This window comes from Hoplias malabaricus, chromosome Y (assembly GCF_029633855.1).
Source record: "Hoplias malabaricus isolate fHopMal1 chromosome Y, fHopMal1.hap1, whole genome shotgun sequence".
Classification (NCBI taxonomy): Eukaryota; Metazoa; Chordata; class Actinopteri; order Characiformes; family Erythrinidae; genus Hoplias; species Hoplias malabaricus.
The window spans coordinates 83,698,591-83,721,119 of record NC_089820.1 but is presented as its reverse complement, the minus strand read 5'-3'; the positions used below and the strand labels follow the sequence as shown (position 1 = coordinate 83,721,119).

The 22,529-nt window shown below is 43.1% G+C and overlaps 2 protein-coding genes across 8 annotated transcripts in view; both read left to right on the top strand.

Moving 5' to 3' along the window:
- Positions 1-9: 9 nt before the first annotated feature.
- Positions 10-15,137, top strand: LOC136679500 (tripartite motif-containing protein 16-like). 5 transcript variants are annotated; one of them, XM_066658063.1, is made up of 11 exons: positions 10-621; positions 2,563-3,495; positions 4,014-5,564; positions 6,979-7,090; positions 7,391-7,459; positions 8,026-8,397; positions 10,185-10,280; positions 11,822-12,055; positions 12,841-13,000; positions 13,483-13,533; positions 13,888-15,137. In XM_066658063.1, exons 6-11 carry the CDS (start codon positions 8,047-8,049, stop codon positions 14,421-14,423), a joined length of 1,428 nt encoding a protein of 475 aa, XP_066514160.1. In that variant the 5' UTR covers positions 10-621; positions 2,563-3,495; positions 4,014-5,564; positions 6,979-7,090; positions 7,391-7,459; positions 8,026-8,046; the 3' UTR covers positions 14,424-15,137. The 5 variants fall into 5 exon arrangements, with proteins under 5 accessions (XP_066514160.1, XP_066514159.1, XP_066514161.1 ...); XM_066658062.1 differs by having other exon boundaries at positions 4,014-7,090; XM_066658064.1 differs by lacking the exons at positions 4,014-5,564; positions 6,979-7,090 and having other exon boundaries at positions 2,563-2,629.
- A 2,358-nt stretch (positions 15,138-17,495) lies between these two features.
- Positions 17,496-22,529, top strand: part of LOC136677833 (partitioning defective 3 homolog) — a 160,105-nt gene continuing 155,071 nt past the window's right edge. For all 3 annotated transcript variants that reach the window (XM_066655498.1, XM_066655497.1, XM_066655496.1), the window contains exon 1: positions 17,496-17,823. In XM_066655498.1, the coding sequence (XP_066511595.1) occupies positions 17,704-17,823 (120 nt within the window). In that variant the 5' untranslated portion in view covers positions 17,496-17,703. The remainder of the gene's footprint in view (positions 17,824-22,529) is intronic.

Here is a 22,529-nt window from a genome sequence, read left to right as displayed (position 1 = left end):
ATTTAAAGAAATATCATACATTTATAATAATAAATTATTTGTTTTCAGTGTAGTATCAGCTAAATTCAGCACACACAGGGTAATTATGCATTTATACGTGTAGAACTACAATCACTTTTTTTCTCCTTAACTCATAAATGAACAAATCACATCTGATCAAACCATGGGTGCTCAGACAGGTACCAGATTATTAAAATAATATTAATATTCAAGCCCCAGTCTATAAACGCAAAACACCGTGAATGGAAACTAAGGTTCAAAATCAGACCATTTTACATTTATAGATTTGTGACATCACACACCAGTTTTTTGTAAATCTGTTCTTTCATGCCCATTCGGTCTGAAATTATTAGAAGCAGTTTAGCCTGACAGCTTTGTTGAATGAAGGGCGTATTTAATTCTAATTTAATTCTAAGCGATGAAGAGAAAATGGGAATGTGACAAAAAAAAACAAAAAAAAAACCGGAATTTTGTTGCTTCTGTGGAAGAGCTGTAACATAAAAGTTAAGTTATACCCCATGAGTATTCTTTAAAATCCTGAGTCTTTGGCGTCATCTGGTGGCTGATAACTGCAGGCATTGGCGACAACCAAAGCTGGGCAATTCGTTTAAAGGCATATAGGTAAGTTGCCACAATAATTTAACCACAAATTCAGTTTCAGTTCCTTTGTTACATACATCTAATGAGTAAAAAAAAAGTGTGTTGACATCTATTTCTTTTTTAATGCACACAGATCAGAGTGTTTTTTTCTTTTCACAGTAACTGTAAGAAATAAGAAAATGTTTTAAATTGTTTGGGAATAACTGACAAATATATAATACCTAATATCTGATATTTTTTTTGCATGGTTGCAGGTTTGAGTCCCGCTCCGGGTGACTGTCTGTGAGGAGTGTGGTGTGTTCTCTCTGTGTCTGTGTGGGTTTCCTCCGGGTGACTGTCTGTGAGGAGTGTGGTGTGTTCTCCCTGTGTCTGCGTGGGTTTCCTCCGGGTGACTGTCTGTGAGGAGTGTGGTGTGTTCTCCCTGTGTCTGCGTGGGTTTCCTCCGGGTGACTGTCTGTGAGGAGTGTGGTGTGTTCTCTCTGTGTCTGCGTGGGTTTCCTCCGGGTTGACTGTCTGTGAGGAGTGTGGTGTGTTCTCCCTGTGTCTGCGTGGGTTTCCTCCGGGTGACTGTCTGTGAGGAGTGTGGTGTGTTCTCCCTGCGTCTGCGTGGGTTTCCTCCGGGTGACTATCTGTGAGGAGTGTGGTGTGTTCTCCCTGTGTCCACGTGGGTTTCCTCCGGGCGACTGTCTGTGAGGAGTGTGGTGTGTTCTCTCTGTGTCTGCGTGGGTTTCCTCCGGGTGACTGTCTGTGAGGAGTGTGGTGTGTTCTCTCTGTGTCTGCGTGGGTTTCCTCCGGGTGACTGTCTGTGAGGAGTGTGGTGTGTTCTCTCTGTGTCCGCGTGGGTTTCCTCCGGGTTGACTGTCTGTGAGGAGTGTGGTGTGTTCTCCCTGTGTCTGCGTGGGTTTCCTCCGGGTGACTGTCTGTGAGGAGTGTGGTGTGTTCTCCCTGCGTCTGCGTGGGTTTCCTCTGGGTGACTATCTGTGAGGAGTGTGGTGTGTTCTCCCTGTGTCCACGTGGGTTTCCTCCGGGCGACTGTCTGTGAGGAGTGTGGTGTGTTCTCTCTGTGTCTGCGTGGGTTTTCTCCGGGTGACTGTCTGTGAGGAGTGTGGTGTGTTCTCTCTGTGTCTGCGTGGGTTTCCTCCGGGTGACTGTCTGTGAGGAGTGTGGTGTGTTCTCTCTGTGTCTGCGTGGGTTTCCTCCGGGTGCTCTGTTTTTCTCCCACGCTCCAAAAACACACGTTGGTAGGTGGATTGGAGACTCAAATGTGTCCGTAGGTGTGAGTGTGTGAGTGAATGTGTGTCTCACCCTGTGAAGGACCGGCGCCCCCTACAGGGTGTGTTCCCGCCTTGCTCCCAGTGATTCAGTGTAGACTCCGGACCCACCACCAACTTGAACTGGATAAGAGCTTACAGACAATGAAAGAATGAATTATTACAGATGAATGTCCAGTCCATTGGAGACACCTGCTCATGAATGTTTCTTCTGAAGTTCAAGATATTTAGTTTCTCTCTTAGCTTCTACTCCTTTGTGAAGACATTACACTAGATCTTGAAACACTGCTGTATGGATTTGATTGCACTGAGACACAACAGCATTAGTGAGATCATGCACGGTTGGTGTTGGATATCTAACCTAAAGGAATATATTATTATTATTATTATTTATTTATATATTTTGACACATGTCTAAAACTGATTCCAGCAGATGACTTTAAACAGCATTTAGCTGAACTATTACTGGGGTACATTCCCTGTTGGGAACTGTATTTCACTGTGTTTATTCGACTCATTCCAAGCAAATGACAGCTGTAACAAAGCTCTGGTGTATTTTTATCTCTCTGACACTTCACACTGGTCCGACTGAGTCCACTAAAATAACTACAAAGTAGTGCTTTTGCTATGACACTGATAATGTTTTCTAGTTTTTATGGTTTAGGTGACTGTGATGTGTGCTGTGTGACAGTGACTGGATAAACTTCAGGAGCAGTGTTAGGAGCAGAAGCCGTTTCCTCCAGTGACCCTTCCTCAGAGTATGAAACTATGTGTTTATAGTGACACCTAGTGTCCTGTGTTTATACAAGATCCTGTTGCAAATTGGGCTAATTATATTTGGAGGGGTCTCTCTATCGAGCATTAACGGATACAATCAGACACTACACAGCAGTTTGATTCTCTGTCTCTTGTGAGTTGCACTGTAAACAGCCTAGGGTTTGTTTTGACATGGTTTTATTTCTAACTAACGCTGTGTTTACACTACTCATGTACAGTTTATATTATTTTTGTATATTTTTAGAGGGACAGCCGTGGCCTATTGGTTAGAGAAGAAGGCTTGGGACTGGAAGGTCACTGGTTCCATTCCAACAAAAAGCAGGGGAATTGTGGGTGGTGGGGAGGGGGTTAAGGAACAGCGCTATCCTCCTCTTCAATCCCCAGCTGAGGTGCCCTTTAGCAAGACACCAAATCCCCTACTGCTCCTAGGGGGCATGGGATGGCTGCCCACCACTCTGCGTGTGTGTTCGCTGACCCTAGTGCACTACGGTGTGTGAGTGTGTTCACTGCCATGGAGGGGTTAAATACAGATTTTTTTTTTTTTTGTTTTTTGTGCAATGTCATTTTAAAAGAAATATATTTGGTATATATCTCTTTCACAGTTGTTACAACTATAGCCCCCTTTTGATATTGACGCTTACATTCATATTATTACTAATGAGCTTCTGTGGTTATTCAAACAGTGAATAAAACCTTACAGACACCTACAAACACTTCAGCCGCTGACAAACAACAGTCATTTTACTTCTCAAACATCATTCCACCTTAAAACATATAAGACTTCTGCAGTTCCCACCATCGTATGCTGGTTCAGTGTTCTCTCTGTGTCTGTGTGGGTTTCCTCCGGGTGACTGTCTGTGAGGAGTGTGGTGTGTTCTCTCTGTGTCTGTGTGGGTTTCCTCCGGGTGACTGTCTGTGAGGAGTGTGGTGTGTTCTCTCTGTGTCTGCGTGGGTTTCCTCTGGGTGACTGTCTGTGAGGAGTGTGGTGTGTTCTCTCTGTCTGTGTGGGTTTTCTCCGGGTGACTGTCTGTGAGGAGTGTGGTGTGTTCTCTCTGTGTCTGTGTGGGTTTTCTCCGGGTGACTGTCTGTGAGGAGTGTGGTGTGTTCTCTCTGTGTCTGCGTGGGTTTCCTCTGGGTGACTGTCTGTGAGGAGTGTGGTGTGTTCTCTCTGTCTGTGTGGGTTTTCTCCGGGTGACTGTCTGTGAGGAGTGTGGTGTGTTCTCCCTGTGTCTGTGTGGGTTTCCTCCGGGTGACTGTCTGTGAGGAGTGTGGTGTGTTCTCTCTGTGTCTGCGTGGGTTTTCTCCGGGTGACTGTCTGTGAGGAGTGTGGTGTGTTCTCTCTGTGTCTGCGTGGGTTTCCTCCAGGTGACTGTCTGTGAGGAGTGTGGTGTGTTCTCTCTGTCTCTGCGTGGGTTTCCTCCGGGTGACTGTTAAAATACCTAAGACTTCTGAACAAACAAGAAAGAACTGCAGTTCCCACCATCGTAGACATTCCCTTTAAGTGTATGATCATGTTCTTGTCCATTATTTAATACTAAGAAACTTTGCACAGGCAGAAAAACCAAATACATATTTTAAAAATTCTGTTTTACAGGAAATATTTTGCACAAAAAGTCACAAAGCCTCAAAAGCATTCGCACACGTATGAACTTGAGTGTTGTCCTATTCCTGATCCATAGGGGGAATAAGATGTCGGCCCACCCTTTGCAGCTATAACAGTTTCAGCTCTTCTGGGAAGGCTCTCCACAAGAGACATCACTTTCTCCTGTATCAGATTTCTCAGTTCATATTGATGGTGTTGATATTAAGCCAGGCCTGTTCCGTTAAGAACCTTGGCTGCCTCCTAGATTGGAGTCTCACTCTTTACTCTCATGTTAATGTAGTCACTAAAACTACATTATATTACACACTCGCGTCCCATGCTTAGTGACAGTGATGCCATAACCTCACCTCCACCGAGCGTACAGCACACAGCACACACCTGTTACCCAGCAGCTGCACTGGCTTCCTGTTGAGCTTAGGATTAAATTCAGAATCCTTCTTCTCACCTTCAAGGCTCTACACGGTCTGGCTCCTTCATTTCTATCTGAACTAATGTCTTTATATTGTCCTTCCTGCTGTCTCCCTGCTCCTCCACCTCCGGTCTCCTTACTGTCCCCTTAATTAAAGGTCCTACCCCCGGGTGGCAGACCTTTCAGTGCTGCCCATAAACTTTGTAGCTCTCTTCCTCCTCTTCTTCGCAACTGTTCAATTTTATCTTCCTTAAAATCACTGCTGAAACATTTATTTATGTATATTTTGGGTTTGAGAAGGAGCTGTGTAACTTATTATTATTAGGAGTGTGTTTATGAGGATTGTGATCATTCTTCTAGAAGTGTATTTGTGTCCAGTGTGTTCCCTCTCTCTCTCGTCGTCTCGTATTCCCCTTGTTTACCGTGTGCTAGTAGCACATGGCTCTGTTTTTGTTTTGTGTTTTAGGCTCCTCCCTTGTCTCTGCCTTAGCTCCGCCTTGTCATCAGTGTTTCCACCTGCTTTCTCCTTCTCTCCTCCAGGTGTCCTTTGTAAATATACGCCTTGTTTTCAGCGCTTCGTGTGTGTGGAGGTGTATGTGTCAGTGCAGGTCCTCAGCGGTTCGTGGTGGTTTTCTGTTTGTTCCATATATTCGAGTCTGTATTTCTGTTTTTTAAATCAGACTTTGCGGTTACGTATTCGTGCTGTACACATTGTTTGATAAACTGTGATGTTTCTAGGGCCAAGCAGAGCGCAGTAAAATGTCCACAGCCTCATAATCTAGATGAATGTGAGCATGTGTTTGTGTGTATGAGTGTGTGTATCTCTGTGTGTGCTACAGATCAAAGATAATTAGAGCTGGATGAAGACAGCAGGGCGGTAACCGAAGCTCCTTCCAACTTCACGGTAATGGGACACCAGCAGAAGAGTTACTGGTGCTGCTATGTTGGCGAATTCAAGGGGGGGGACATTACCCTTCACAGTACATGGACAACTCAGTCATTTACCCCATGATTTCATGTTTAATCCCTTCGTTCTCACGTGTACTGGAACTGTCGAACCACTGAAAACTTAAAGAAACCGTTAAGAGGATACTTTCTTTAATGAACAAAGCTGTAGTAGTGTTTTTAGACGGTGTAGTTTTAACTGGTAAAACATCTACAATCAATTAACACTCGGTTCTACAACAAGATGTTTCTCTGCGCTGTGTGTAAATGTGTACGTTTATTAACGACAACAGACATGAACCGAGTGTGAATACCATTTCTCTTAAGAAAATCAAACCTCCAGTGTTTAACATACAACAGGTTTTTATGTGCCTTTTAAAGTCTGGACATTTAAAACCAAACTTTAACCTTGTTCATCAAGTGTAGTTCATTACCACTCTCAGGGGAAAACACACAATCATACCGTCACCAGGGTGATACCCCTCACATCACTGGGGTTTATATTTCAGGGTACGGCTCCCACCTATTACCAGTAAAATGTGCTACGCTTGCTCAGGGATCCTCACTCATCAGTGTTTCACACTGAAATACACCACAGTACACAAGGAAAACGCTTTACGATTTATTTATAATTTAAACAAAGCACTAAAAGTAAGGAAATGTGTGACTGGGAGATTGTTTCTTTGTTGTAACAGTGTTTCTTGGCATTAAATCTTACACCGTTGGAGTCATTTCCCTTTTAAATGGTGCCACATTTGTGAGGAACATACATCTGTGTGAGGAGCAGTGGAGCTGAGTGTGTGGGTTGCGCCCATGAAAAATTTGTCAAATCCTCTCTGTCAAAGACAAAAGGCAAAACATTTCTACAGTTTTTACCCTCAGTTCCCAAACAAATGAAAAGTCTAAATAAAATAAATGATGAAAGTGGTGTAACACAGTAGTAAACATGCATCTGTCCAAACTTCTTTGGAGTGTGTTGGAGTGTGTTGGAGTGTGCTTGCACATAGAGGAATTTGTTCTTCGTATTTAGCCCAATCCGTGCAGTGAAACACACATACTAGTGAACACTAGGGGGCAGTGAGCACACATCCCTGGAGGAGGAGCAGTTAGGGCTTAGGTGTCTTGCTCAAGGGCACTTCAGACATGACCTGTGCACTCTGGGGATCGAACCGGTGACCTTCCGGTTACACGCCCAGTTCCTCACCACCAGGCCACGGCTGCCTCCTGCAGACATCAAAATCTTTTTTACACAAATATCAATTTCTCAGAAACAGATTTACATTTAATAAAGAATTATATTCAATTATAAAGCCTCACAACCTGCTTACAGCTATTGAAAGTACTGCATGTAGAGGGATTAACACGTGTCTTAGATAACCAGCGTAGCAGGTTTTAGGCCACGGTAACATTGACTCCCTCCCTGATGCCAAAGGTCTCCCCACTGTGAATCATGTGCTATGTTGCATATATCGCTGAAAGGAATAGGTAGGTGTCTTCAGCTTTATTTATATCTTTATGCTGACCACATACCTAAACTGAAATTTAATCTCTCTTACTTTCTGTCTCCCCTTGACACTAACCCCTCTCTCTCTCTCTCTCTCTCTCTCTCTCTCTCTTCCTCTCTCTCTCTGTCTCTCTGTCTCTCTCCACTTCCCTCACTCTCTCTCTCCTCTCTCTCTCTCTCTCTCTCTCTCGCTCTCTCTCTCCTCTCTCTCTCCCCCTCTCTCTCTCTCTCTCTGTCTCTCTCTCCCTCTCCCCCCCCCCTCTCTCTCTCTCTCTCTCTAGTAAACACTAAACATATCCCCTGTTCCTGCTCAGTCTTTCAGTGCTGAAGGCTCCCGGTGTATCGTCCTTGTAAGTCATGTTTACAGCTTGTTCAGGGTTTACAGAGCGATGAAAGTATCTCTGTGTGTTATTTTGATAAAAAACAAAGGCTATGAGTCTGTAATAGAGCTGCAGTAGATTGGAGTTAAAAACCCAGTTTTCAGCACATTTCTGTTGGAAGGTAAAAATTTAGTAAATTTACATTTTTTAACGTAATTTTTAAATTTAACGCATTTCATGCACAAATTCCTGTGTCAAGGCGTGTCACATTTCTAGTGTAAATTTTAAATAAAGTGCTGCTAATAAGACGAAATTCACATCATTTTACTCACGTAATTTTAGTATTGAATTTAAAGAATTTCTATAAATTTATTATGAACTCAACATTGGGATGTACATTTCTGGATATATTTTCTAGTCACTTTTTTTACGTTTAGAGTTCAGATTCCTTTAATTCCTGCAAATTCCTGGACTTTTGATTCACTTCAAAAATTTGATTCTGAATTGAACACATTTCTGCTGGGAATAGGAAGTGAATTTAGACTTTTCCCTTGGTGTTTGATTATCGTTTGATGTGTGTGTGTGTTATATTTCAGTGAACCTACATCTGAGCGGAGATGTCAGGGGACTTGAGCGCAGAGAGAAGGAGGAGTAGTTTTGCTTTGTTCGGTTACGTGGAGTGCGGTCCCTGCACTGAGAAAAAGCAGAAGGCCGTGAAATCCTGCCTGACGTGTCTGGACTCTTACTGCCCGGCTCACCTGGAGCTCCATGAGGAGCTGCATGCGGAAAAAAGGCACAAAATCATCCCTGCTACAGGCTTCCTCCAGGACAAAATCTGCCCTCAGCATGACAAGCTGCTGGAGGTGTTCTGCTGCTCGGACCAGCAGTGTGTCTGCCTCATGTGCACCATGGAGGGCCATCGGGGACACACTATCGTATCGGCTGCTACGGAACGTGGAGAGAAACAGGTGGGAAGACCAGAAAACTCACTTCAGACGCATAATTCATATTTCACATGGATGGAGTAAGCTACCGTCCTAAATAACACACCACAACATGCACTGACTCTCGCATCATTATTTACACCGTGTTAAATCTGAGCACCCCACTCAGATAACGGAGGGTTAAGCCTAGTCCTGGACTATATCCTCCTTTCAGAACGCGGTGTAGTCCAGGACTAGGCTTAATCCCTGTCTGGAATCCACTCCTTTTTAAATAAACACTTTAATTAATCATTGTATGGACAGTTCTTTCTAATAATAAGCTAATTTTTTGGATTCTAAAGAAATGTTTACAAATGAATCTGGATTTTACAGGTCAGCAGATCACATTACTCCAAATACTTTTCAGGTTATTGTTCCCAGAAACATTCGGAATGTATTAAAAGCTACAGGTCACATGAACAGTGGGGCCACGTTCCTGGAGCGGTGAGGAATGGTGTGTTCTAGAAGACTCTCCTGAGTTACAGCCGTTCATGCAGCCAGTGTAAAAATAAGAGGCATTTATCATTATCTCTCTGACACCTATCAGCAGGACATGTAATATAGCAGTGTTGCTGTTTGCAGCACCTCTGTTACTGTACCTCCTAATACCTGACCAAGTTAATGTGATATTCATAACATTTCATCTCTTTTTCACTTTTTAAACATATCTTGTTCTTATTGAAACTAATATTGTAGTCATTTAATTGTTAACATTTCTATAAATGTACAGCATTCATTTTTATTTACAATGATTAAAAAATGCGGGCGGCGGCGGTGGGTCCTGTCACCGGCCACAAGGCAGGAACATGCCCTGCAGGGGGCGCCAGTCCTTTACAAGGCGGCACACACTCACACATTCACTCACACACTCACACCTATGGACACTTTTGAGTCACCAATTCACCTACCAACGTGTGTTTTTGGACTGTGGGAGGAAACTGGATCACCCGGAGGAAACCCACGCAGACACAGGGAGAACACACCACACTCCTCACAGACAGTCACCCGGAGGAAACCCACGCAGACACAGGGAGAACACACCACACTCCTCACAGACAGTCACCCGGAGGAAACCCACGCAGACACAGGGAGAACACACCACACTCCTCACAGACAGTCACCCGGAGAAAACCCACGCAGACACAGGGAGAACACACCACACTCCTCACAGACAGTCACCCGGAGGAAACCCACGCAGACACAGGGAGAACACACCACACTCCTCACAGACAGTCACCCGGAGGAAACCCACACAGACACAGAGAGAACACACCACACTCCTCACAGACAGTCACACTCCAGGACCCTGCAGCTGTGTGACTGCGACACTGTGCTCTTAATTGTAGTTAGAAACTACGAAATCTACGAAAACTACTAAGAAAATACGAAAAATGACAACATATTTTTACGCATGTTTTTTTACTGAACTGTTTACATTTAGGTTGTATTCCGCTGGGTTGTTTTTTTTACTATAGCACACTACTAAGGATTCTTGTTATAAAGTGTTTAAAGTTAGTCAGTATTATGGTCTAGATAAAGGTGCATCACCAAAATTTAAATATTTTGATTTTTTTTTTTATAATTAATTCAAAAGGACAATTTTCTATCCATTACGTGAAAAGTGACACATTTCAAGCCGTTTTCCATATATTTATATATTTTTCTGTTTAATTAGTATAGCTTTTCTTATCCATTCCTTTTTTTTATCTGATGTTCTGTATTTCTGTGGGTCTCTGTTGACACTGTTGAGCTGAATGCTGACTGTCCTACAGAGCCAGCTGGGGGAGCCAAAGAAGAAATCCCTGCAGAGGATCCTGGAGAGAGAGAAGGAGCTGGCTGAACTGCAGAGGGCTGTTGACTCTCACAAGGTGAGTTCAGAGCACTGGAGGAAAATAGCACCTGGAGGATGAGGAGCGGTTTGTAGATTGGCCACTATTCACAACCAGGCAGCAGCCAAAGGCAAAGAGGGGTCCAGTGGGGGATCACTGTGTGACTCTACTGTGGCTCTCAGGATCTCAACCTGCTTCACTTTTTGGTTTTTGCTGCTCCCTACAATCTTTTAAATCTGAATCAAAACCAGAGCATGTGACTAGTTCATATCATATCATATTATGAAAGAGTGATTTTGTTTTTCATTTTTGTCTGATAACCCTTTGTAAATATTGAATATTATTAATGAGTAATAACAAACATTAACAGGTGATAATGGTTCACTTTTCCCCACTTCACTTCACCACAATCACCTGACACAGACACACACTCTGGACTGAAGTATTCATTGATATATAAGAATCATTCTGATTTAAAACGGGTAGAAAACAAATGTCCTTAGACCTCAAACAGAGCCAATCGACCAAAACATTAGGAGACGATTTGTTACGTAATATCACCAGTTTAAGTGTGTTTTTTGACATAGTGCTAGCAGCAGTCACAAAGAACGTCTTGAAGAATTTCCAGGACCTAGAGGATAAACTTTGTCTTTATTTTGTCCAAACTGCACAAGCACATCTTTCTGAAGTAACGTGAATCTGTCAGGATCACGGAGGGCGGACACACACGCTAAACACAGTGAACTTTATTAACGTGAGCTATAACAAAACAGAGACAGACCCACTTGGGTAAAAACAAAACGAGTAACAGATGAAACAGATAAGGAAACAAACCGAAACGAGGAATAACAGAAACAGACAGACTAGCTACAATGACGGTGGAAACGACATGAAACGAATCTAAGACAGACAGACTTGGAAACCATGAAACAACAATACAAATGACTGACAAACGGGAGTGACACAAGGGAACTTAAATACTAAACACAGACGAGACACACCTGAGACAGATAACGAGGGGGAGGAAGAAAGGCGGGACAAGGGCGGAGACATGGACAACAACAAACAGAGCCATGTGCTGAGAGAGCACATGGCGGGGAAAACAGACACGACAGGACGAGGGCGTGACAGAATCGGTTTGAAACGTGTGATGATAATTTAGGAAGTTTGGCTCATGCTAATGGGTGAGTTCAGAATAGGGGTGGGCGATACGGCCCTAAAATAACATCACGATATTTCAGGGTATTTTGCCGATAACGATATTTTTAATAAAAGTCACTTGACAAGAATCTGATTTTGTATAAAATAATGCAGAACATAAATCTACCACACGTCCAAAGTTGTTGCAGAAAATGGTGTTTGCGAATAAACAACGAACGTAAACAATTATAAAAAAGTAACCTTAAAGCTTCACAGTTGATAACAAAACAAATACAAAGTAGTGGCTATGAGTCACTACGTTAAAAAATATCACGATTATCACGATTTAGATTTTTGTTTTATCGTTTTAAATATGATGTTTTTGTATTTAAAATCCCTATATATTTTTTTATACTTTCCTCCCGCCCAAAAAACCCCAGCGCTGTGCCCAGGTCGCCCTGCAGGAGAGCGAGAAGATCTTCAATGAGATGATCCGCTCCATTGAGAAGAGACGTTCTGAAGTGCAGGACCTGATCCTTGCTCAGGAGAAGCTCGCAGTGAGCCGAGCTGAGGTTTTCCTAAAGCAGCTCGAGGAGGAGATTGCGGAGCTGAGGAAGAGAGATGAAGAACTGCAGAATCTCTCACTGGTTGAGGATCATATTCACTTTCTGCAGGTGATGTCAGAACAGGGCAGAATGGGACTAAAAATATACGCAGAGCACATGACGAACTATACTCTGTAGCTGGAGAATTACGAAGTGCCTCTGAATGGTCAGTGGAGCTGATAACGCTAATAATCCATTTCCTAAGTGACAAATCATGACAAATTCGTTTCTGAGTGCAGTAGCACATTCATTTGCGGATCTGGAGCCTCCTACCAACCCACACACTGTGACATAAAACAGCCCAGTCATTTAATTGTTATCTGCCTAAGTTTATAATATATAAACCTAGGATAATTCTGCTTTTTTGCTGCAAAACCTTTTGTTGTCCCACCTGAGTCTCTCCCCACATCTCCGTGTTTAAAGATGAGTGTAAACTGAGCAAAACAAACACAAAGAGTGTGGAGATTAACGTGTATTCAAAAACAATAATGAAGAAGAAAGATAACAAAGTGAAAATGGCTAAAAACCAGTGTTTCTGCTCCTCGCTCCTAAGCCCCTCGTTCCTCACTGTTGTGCTCTACAGTAAAATCAACACTCGTTCTCTTTTGAACACAGCTGTTTAGACTGGGAACTGTGCTGTTTATTTTATCCTTGTGGTATTTTGATTAAAACATTTAACAAATATTTTATAAAGGTCTCAGAAACCGTGCAGACTTGTGGAACTAGGGATGTGGCATGTCCCCTTTAAATCTGATCTCATCTCACTCTAAACATCGAGGATGAATGTTTACAACCCTTAGTCATGGCTCTAATGTTGCTGTCTTTGTTTAAAATCCATTTGCTTCTGTTTCTAGCGTTACATCTTTCTCTCGGCCCCTCCTGGAACGTCTGAGTTACCGACAATCACTGTCAGCTCTCTCCATTCATTTGATGATGTCGCGAAGTCTGTAAATGAACTGAAACGTCAGCTAGATGCTTTCTGCAAGGAGGACATGGAGAAGATAACTATGAGAGGTAATGTTTAACATGTGTTTTAAAATAAAAATAGGACTCATAAAAACACATTTTTCTGTGTGTTAATGCATTATCTCAAAAGAACATAAAATAAAAGTACACACTATAAAAATATTTTTGATTGTAATTGTTAATCAGTGAAATATTGACACATATAACATTAAAGGAACACTAAGTGATATTTTAACCTTAAAATTACATTTTCAACGTCTTTGTGATCCTTCACTGAGCTGTAATACAGAGATTAGAGCTGAAGTTGTTGCTACTCGATGCTTAGCACTGCAGAAACTGCACTATGTAACTTTTAGGGGCTGGCAGGAAACCACAGCTTCTCCGTTGAATTTAGTACAGTGCTGTAAACGTGATTTACACTAGGGGGAGCCCAGGAGCCAAAAACCCATATCTTACATAGTGTATTACTTTATGTATTATATAATATTGCATTATATTACATTTTTTATATTGATTTTCTTTTCTTACAGTGAAGCAAATTCAAATCCTCACACCTATGACCAGAGAGGAGGTCCTACAGTGTAAGTTAGACAAAAGAAAACAACACAAACTCTCAGTATCCATTGTTATTTTCCTTTGTTGTCGTGTGGTCACGTGGTTTCGTTTGCTGAATGTGAGAGTGTGTGAGGGACCGAGTGTGTGTGTGAGGGACCGAGCGTGTGTGTGAGGGACCGAGCGAGTGTAGAAAGCAGCCAATAAAACCAATGATGCTCTGATGTTAATCTTAATGTCAAACTAGATTCTAGCGTCTGATTGGTTGCGCAGCCCCTTAACTGTGGAATAAATCACTGTAACTCACAGCCTCTTGCTGCTCAGTAACTGTTGGAACATTTTCTAAAAGGTACTGGACTCCTCTTCTCTTTTCTCTCCACCAGATTTCTGTGACCTAACACTGGACACGAACACAGCATACCGCCGCCTCGCTCTGTACGACGCCAACAAATCAGTGGTCAACAACGACCGTGACCTGACGTACCCGGAACACCCGGACAGGTTCGACTGGCCGCAGGTGCTGTGCAAGGAGACGGTGTGCGGTCGCGCTTACTGGGAGCTGGAATGGGCCGGTACCAATGGAGTCAACGTCGCGGTTTCCTACAGGAGCATCAGAAGAAAGGGGGGCAAGAACGAGTGCTGGTTCGGCTGCAGCGAGCAGTCCTGGAGGCTGTACTGCTCACCCTTCAGGTACGCCTTCAGACACCACAGCAAAGAAACCTACATCCCAAAAACCAACCACTCCAACAGGATAGGGGTGTTTGTGGATTACAGCGCCGGAACACTGTCCTTCTACAGCATCACTGAGAAAATGATCCTGCTCTACAAAGTCCAGACCGAGTTCACCGAGCCTTTGTATCCCGGCTTCACCGTATGGCCAGGGTCCAAACTGACCCTGTGTTCGCCTGCAAAAATATAGACTTATCTCCTTAGCTCTTAATGATCCGGAAGATTTGTGGATCTCTGTAATGAGCTTAAATCCTCCATCCTGATGTGGTCTATAAAAGAGAGTTAAACGTACATCAGAGCACTGTTCTCAAACCCTCTTGACCCCTAGGCGTATTACTCACTTATTAGAATGCATGGCTCTTAGAGTTTATGGGGTTAAATTCTCACGTTATAAACTAACACCATTGCCCCGTATATATTCACATGGTCTGGTTGAAGACTTTGAGAGGTGGACTGAGAAACCCTGTGCTACAGGATCAGACTGAAACGAAGCTGATGTAACGATGCAGATCATTCTTAACAGGAACTTCCAAGGGGACAGTGGGTGTCAGAAAGGCGTAATGAATAGGTCGCCTGCAGTAGGGCTATTATCACACTTGAGGTAACGTGCTCTGATGTGTGAAATACTACTAAAAACTCCAGCTACGGGGAATACACTGAAAAAAAAAATGACAAATTGAATTTAATTTGTTGCAATTAATTTAAAAACTATGTAAATTCAGAATGTCTTTTTCTCCAGTGTAGGCTTTTAACATAAAGATCAAAGTGTGCTGTGTTAGATGTTAAACACTAATTCAGCTGATTAAACAAAGCATAAGATCAGTTTGGACCATGAAACCCTTTAAAAGGTGTTTGTAATAAGAAATTAACAGCAGAATATATGTCAGAATTTGTACTGACTGAAAGTAACAAGAGTTCAATAAAAGATTTTTAAAATCTATATGTGCTCTGGATCTGTTTATTTTGGTCCCTTATTTTATTTAATAAAATTAAATCATATATTCGCCCTGTGAAGGACTGGCGCCCCCTCCAGGGTGTGTTTTTGCCGTGCGCCCAGTGATTCCGGGTAGGCTCCAGACCCATCGCCGCCCTGAACTAGATAAGGGTCACAGACAATGACTGAAAATATTTCATATGTGCATATGTACAGTTAATTATTCATTCAAATCCAATTCAGGGTTGCGGTGGATCTGGAGCCTACCCAGAATCATTGGGGAGCGCCAGTCCTTCGCAAGGTGACACACATTCACACACTCACACCTACGGACACTTTTGAGTCTCCAATCCACCTACCAACGTGTGTTTTTGGAGCGTGGGAGGAAACCGGAGCACCCGGAAGAAACCCACGCAGACACAGAGAGAACACACCACACTCCTCACAGACAGTCACCCGGAGGAAACCCACGCAGACACAGGGAGAACACACCACACTCCTCACAGACAGTCACCCGGAGGAAACCCACGCAGACACAGGGAGAACACACCACACTCCTCACAGACAGTCACCCGGAGGAAACCCACGCAGACACAGGGAGAACACACCACACTCCTCACAGACAGTCACCCGGAGGAAACCCACGCAGACACAGGGAGAACACACCACACTCCTCACAGACAGTCACCCGGAGGAAACCCACGCAGACACAGGGAGAACACACCACACTCCTCACAGACAGTCACCCGGAGAGGGACTCGAACCCACAACCGTGACAGAGATACTACCTGCTGCAGCACTGTGCATACAGTGATACTCGAATGTATGCGCTTCTGGAGTTTTAAACCCTGTGTCCACACTCTGTCCACTCTGTGAGACACTCCTCCCTCGTTGGTCCACCTTGTAGATGTAGAGTCAGAGATAGTAGCTCATCTGTCGCTGCACAGTGTGTGTCGCTCGTCCTCTAGTCCTTCATCAGTGACACAGGACGCTGTCGGCTGGATGTTTTTGGTCGGTGGACTGTTCTCAGTCCAGACACTGAGGGGTTTAAAAACTCCAGCAGCACTGCTGTGTCTGATCCACTCACACACTACATATTATATCAGTGTCATTGCAGTGGTGAGAATGGTGCACTAGCACAGGGTGAATAAATGCAGGGGGGATATTAAAATATACAAAACTAATAGACAACGGCCTGTAACTGTATATCTACAAAGTGCATGTATATAGTCAGTGGAGCTCATAAATGGAGAAGGACTGCACAAATTATATACACCTCAGTGTAATTCATAGAGTTTTCGTGGTGTATGTTGGGTGCTGTTCTGGGTAAAAAAAAAAAATCAGTGTTATGTGATGCTGAGGTCATTGTTGCTGTGTATAGATCAAAAGCTTCTATAATCCCTCAGCTGCACCACTAAAACCTCCATCCTTGTGTGCCTTGGCCTAGTAATCTAGCCCTGTGTGTGTGTGTGTGTGTGTGTGTGTGTGTGTTCGTAAATGCCACCTGCTTGATGGTCCTATTTTGGTGCTTTGTTCAGCCCTGCCCTAAAAGCAGAAACCAAAGCCAGATGAGATTCAGGCAATGCACAACAGCTGCAATCTGCACCACACTGCAGCTGCACCACGTATCGTTTGTATATCGTTATCGTGACACAGAGATGACGCTACAGAATGCTGTGACCTGCAAATTGCTCTCTAACCAGTCAAGGATGAGTGGCAGCATCCAGATCAATCACAGCTCCACACGAGCATTTCCATTAGTTTTGATTTAATCTTAAAAAAAAGTCAACTCTTTCTAGTCAAAATACAGCAGGTCAGTCTTCTAACTTCACCCAGACGTCTGCTAAATGTAAGGCACACTTCCTTGTTTATATCCCGCAGCTCTAGTGCACACCCATGCCCCATCACATACACACTCGCATGGTGAAAAAAAAAGAGAAACCACCATTTAAGGTGGAACAGGATGTTTGAGATAAAAAAAAGCAACTGTTGTTTCTGTATGTGGCTGTTTAGGTCTGTGTTTACTTTCATGCGGTTAGTGTTGTCCTGAACTCCAAGACAAACTTGGATATGAACTGACTGCTCTATCTCACACACGCACGCACACACTGACGCGTGAACCATGCAATACCTCTGGAAAGCCTCTCAGTGTGGTTAGATACTCTCTCTGGGAATTAACCTGTTATTTAGGAAACAAAGGGCCTGTGTTGAGCCGAGTGTTGTCTAACTCAGTGTCATTACACGTTGTGACCGCCAGATGGTGACCGTTCTCCCACACTTCAGCGTGAGCGACTCCTCCAGTTCTCCCAACGCCAAACAGGTGGTCAACACACACGTTCACAAACCAAAAGGGTCAGTGAGTACCAAGATGGGACGACGGACTCTCTAGTGTTTTATATCCTCTCATGAACTCGTTTTCGGACCTACGGAGAATCAACCAACGCAGATTAATGCCCCGCACGGCGGAGATCGGGACTGTTTGGCCCTGAGTTTTCCCTCTTGGATTCGGGACGGTCTGGGAGAGAAGGAGTGAAGTATGAAAGTGACGGTGTGTTTTGGAAGGACTCGGGTTGTTGTACCGTGCGGAGATGGAAATATTAAAGTCCACACACTCATCCAGCAGGCCTCCATGAGATACAGGAAAGCGATAGCCAAGGTAAGCCGCCGTCTGCGTCTGCATCACCTTCGACGCGTTCCTGAAAGACGCTGGAAACAATGTTGCGATTCATTCAAGCCGCAGGAGCTGCCAATATGGCGGTACTGAGAGGGGAAACGGGGGAAGGGAACAGGGAAAATCCCCCTACTTTTTACTTACTAACGCTGATATAAACAATGCTTGGAGTGGGTACACGGTGTGTTGGAAACCACCACAATCCCGTCCTCTTACCGTTTGGAGTCGACTGTTCCACAACACAAACTTATGAAGTTGGCTTCTGACTCGAATTTGGCCGTTCCACCTTAAACGGTGCAGTAGTTCATGCGCCAGAGTGTAACTCCTGCACCATTTAAGGTGGAACTTCAAACCAGCCAACTTCAGCCTGAAATTATAAGTTCTGTTTAAAATGAAGACAAAGGACACAAAACTGTCCACTTCTTCTTCTTCTTTAAAGACTTTCTGGGTCAATAACAAGGAACAAAGTGTGGGGGAATTGTCGCTTAGTGTGCCTCGGGTCTGCTGGCGAATTAGGGACGATATTCTAGATCGAGATTTACGATAAAAGGCTGTAATTTTGAGAGTTTGTGTAGTCTGGGCAGTGTTTACCTGCGTGTGGCCACAGTCCAATCCTTGAAATGGACTCTCATTTAAACTGTGGCTAAGGTTTTGTTTAAGGCCTTTAAACGTTAAGAGCTAACTTCACATTTAATTAAACGATCCAAAAACGTTACACAGGTTTAAAGTTCCCACAATGCTAGTGTTAAACATTTCATCATTGACGCTACGTGAACAGATTTTGAGATTTCAGACGTTTTCCCAACGTGGTGTGTATAAAATCAGTCTGAGCACATTAAGAAAGCTGAATAATTTTAACGTTTTGGCAACATTCAAATATCGCAACCCACAGTTCCTACAATGTACATAACTAGACGTTAGGAGAATGTTTTAAAATGGCAGCTTTGTTAGCTGGATAGGCTTTTATTGTGTGAGTTTATTAGGACTGGGTCGGCTCGGTTCTTCTTTCAGAAGTGCTTTGTTCTAAGTACTAATGAGCCCATTAGGAAGCTTGGCTAAATAAGTTAGCTCTTCGGCTAGTCTTGCTAGGCTAACCGTGAGGAGTCGACACTAACACAAGACTTTCCCCAAACTTCGCGCTTATTTTTAGGCGAGTGTTTTGTTCCAGGTCGCTCTGACATTCGAAAGAAGAACAAATATCTTCAACTCAGGACTAAACCATTCCTAAACTGGAGTTTTTTTAAAACCGTTTTCCAACACACAGGCCCCTGAGGGAGGACGGTGTTATTATAAGAAGCAAAAAACGGCTTCCAAAATAGTTAGCTAGCATTTATATGTGACCACTTGTATTAAGTCTTCCTAATCTAGACCTAGAAAACCTCAAAAGATAGTTAGAGTGGACTATAGTACAGTTCTAGATAATGACTTTGATCAACCAGTTTGACTTATGCTAGCAACCTGTGGCTCAAGACAAATCACTGATAAATCACCTCAGGATGAGAGGACGTACTTAGGGGTCATGTATCAGTCAATAAATTCCCAATAAACTCAAAAGTGAGGCTGATTCATAGACCCTTTTGGGAACACTTAAACACATTACCATTCACTAGTAATTGTACAGTTACTCTTTTCCCCTTTTTCCTAGTGATTCTTTTGTGATTCAGTCCTAAAAACGAGAACAAGAATGAGCTATCAACACACACTGCTCTGCCAAAGCCAACACTGCAGTGAAATTAAAGCCTGTGCAAATAGGATTATGAGGACACAGCATGGATATTTTATGCTTTATCACCATAATGATTCGTGTCCAGCTGAAATGAAGCTCATTTGGTCAGTGTTGACCTTCTTATGAAATTAAGATGTTTAATAACATCATGCTTTTATTCTGTTAAGTATCTTACAAACACTCACGCCTTGAAGTTCAGACGCTCATTGTGGCTGTGTGTTTAACAACGTGTGTATTGCTGCAGGACAAATGTCTCAGAGATTACACAAGATTTTCTTCTTGTACCAGCCCTACACCTTTGTGTCAAAAGGCTGATCTGATGCGTCGGACTGTGGAGAGACTTCATATCTGCCATGTTTTTGGAATCAGAGAACATACAAGTGTACTGTTGACCTTCATTGTTGATTTGTCTTTTCAAAACAAAAGCTTTGACTCCATCAGAAATCTTTTCTTTTACAGTGCTTGGCGATAAGGGTTTGAGATTTCGGTGACATGCTTTAAACCCCTAAAATCAATTCACAGAGTTCTAAATTCGTATGATCCCAGTGAACAAGGAACGTCCCTGGACGTTCAAAATAGGTCTAAAAGTAGTCTGTCTGCCAAGGACATATTTTAAACGTCAGTGGACGTCCAAAATCCATCTTAATAAGTTAGTTAAGTGGTGACCAATCGATAACGTCAGTGGACGCCCAAAACACGTTTTATACAAGTAATTTATTTCGGGACCAATTAATAACGTCAATGGACGTCCAAAATACGTCTAATAGTCGTCTTTTCAATGTCTGTGTTTGGACGTCTTTTCAACTTTCATTTTCAGCCTTAAGAGAACGTTGATTAGACGGCAGTCATTACGTTATTTCAACGTTGAATCAACGGCTAAACGTTTACTGGGCTAGAGTGCATTGATTCAGTATTTTTGAGACAAAAATCAAATAGAAACCTTGTCTTACTGTGGGACTTGTTTATATTGTTCATATTTCCTTTCAGTTTATTATTTCAAATTTGAAGAGAAGCGTTTTTGTGAATTTATGTTTATCCTAATGTTCCCAGACTGATTTCTCATCAAGTCACAAACACGATACAAGAACAAGGGCGGTGCACTCCAAGTCGGACATAGATTTGTTTTCTGTTTACAAACATGGGTCTTTTGTGTGGCCTGCAGGCTCTGCATGTTTTTATTTTTTAAACTGAACTATTTTACTCATCTGCAGTGGCACAATGTATATTGTGAGTATAGTGTGAGTATTGTGAGTATAGTGCAGCTCAATGTGTAATGAAATGAATCAACAAGTCCATGAATGGTCAGATGACTGTAAACAAAATCCCTCCACTCTGATCCACCTTACTGGGATTTCAAAACATTTTAACCAAGAATAGTTATCCTCTAGTACACAACCATGTATTCTTTTTACCAAAGATTGCACTAATGTGCAGAGGGACCACACGTAAGTGTACTTTATGTATGGCAAAATGAGAAATGGGGGCGGCACGGTGGTGCAGCAGGTAGTGTCGCAGTCACACAGCTCCAGGGACCTGGAGGGTGTGGGTTCGATTCCTGCTCTGGGTGACTGTCTGTGAGGAGTGTGGTGTGTTCTCCCTGTGTCTGCGTGGGTTTCCTCCGGGTGACTGTCTGTGAGGAGTGTGGTGTGTTCTCCCTGTGTCTGCGTGGGTTTCCTCCGGGTGACTGTCTGTGAGGAGTGTGGTGTGTTCTCTCTGTGTCTGCGTGGGTTTCCTCCGGGTGACTGTCTGTGAGGAGTGTGGTGTGTTCTCCCTGTGTCTGCGTGGGTTTCCTCCGGGTGCTCTGGTTTTCTCCCACAGTCCAAAAACACAGGTTGGTAGGTGAATTGGAGACTCAAAAGTGAATGTGTGTGTTGCCCTGTGAAGCCCCCTCCAGGGTGTATTCCTGCCCAATGATTCCAGGTAGGCTCTGGACCCACCGCGACCCTGAATTGGATAATCGGCTACAGATAATGAATGAATGAAAATGAGAAATGGGACGTCCTCACAGGTACAGCCAAATAATGACCATTGTTAGGGCTGGACAATAATTCAATATCAATATATATCACAATATAAAATGTTTCAATAACAATGATGTGATTTTGATACACATTTTCAATATTTTAGTATACATTATTTACAGTGTGTGTCACTGACTGACGGTCATTAGAGGGCACCTCTCAGTTCACTGGCCTCAATTTTAAAGTTAGTTTAAAAATATTAACATTGACAAAGCCGAGAGGTTTGTGTTTGACGGTGATGTCATGTTTCTTGTTTGTTCTGGGCACTTTTTCTGTGGCTCTTATGTTGTTTATATCGATATCAGAATTGTATCTTATCGACTGAAGTTTAGAAATATATCGTGATATAAATTTCTGCTGTATCGTCCAGCCCTAACGGCGGTACTGTAAACATGTTAGAGTGGACTCTAAGCGACATCTGGGCCCGAAAACAGCTTTCACACCCGAACAAATGAACTGAACCCTTGGAGAAAGCAGATCCGGGTCAGAGAAAAAAGCTGTAGTGAGGAAAAACCCTTTAAATATGTCTTCAAATCTACACAATCCTAGTGTCATGGGTTCTGTGAGATTGTCCAAATTTACTACCAGACATATGTTTCGTAGCTAGAAGGTATCTAACCCTGCCTCATCGCATCTCTGTAGTTAGTGAACTTACTATGGATTAAACGACTGACATGTATTAGAAGCTTCTTGCTTCCACAGGGTCACAGTCTGTTCAGGAGTCATATTTATTGTGTTTATTTTATGCTAAGCGAATTCAGAGTGAGGACCTTTAGTGCTGGGTGATTACATTGCTTTAGATTAATGGCATTTGCTGGATGCTCTTACACAGAGTGAATTACGCTTCCTAACTGGGTTGCAGAGGTAGGCTAATGTAGTCTTTCCTAAAGACCTTTTATTTTATGTAGCGCAGTGTTCCTGTCTGAGCTGGTAATGGAGCCTCA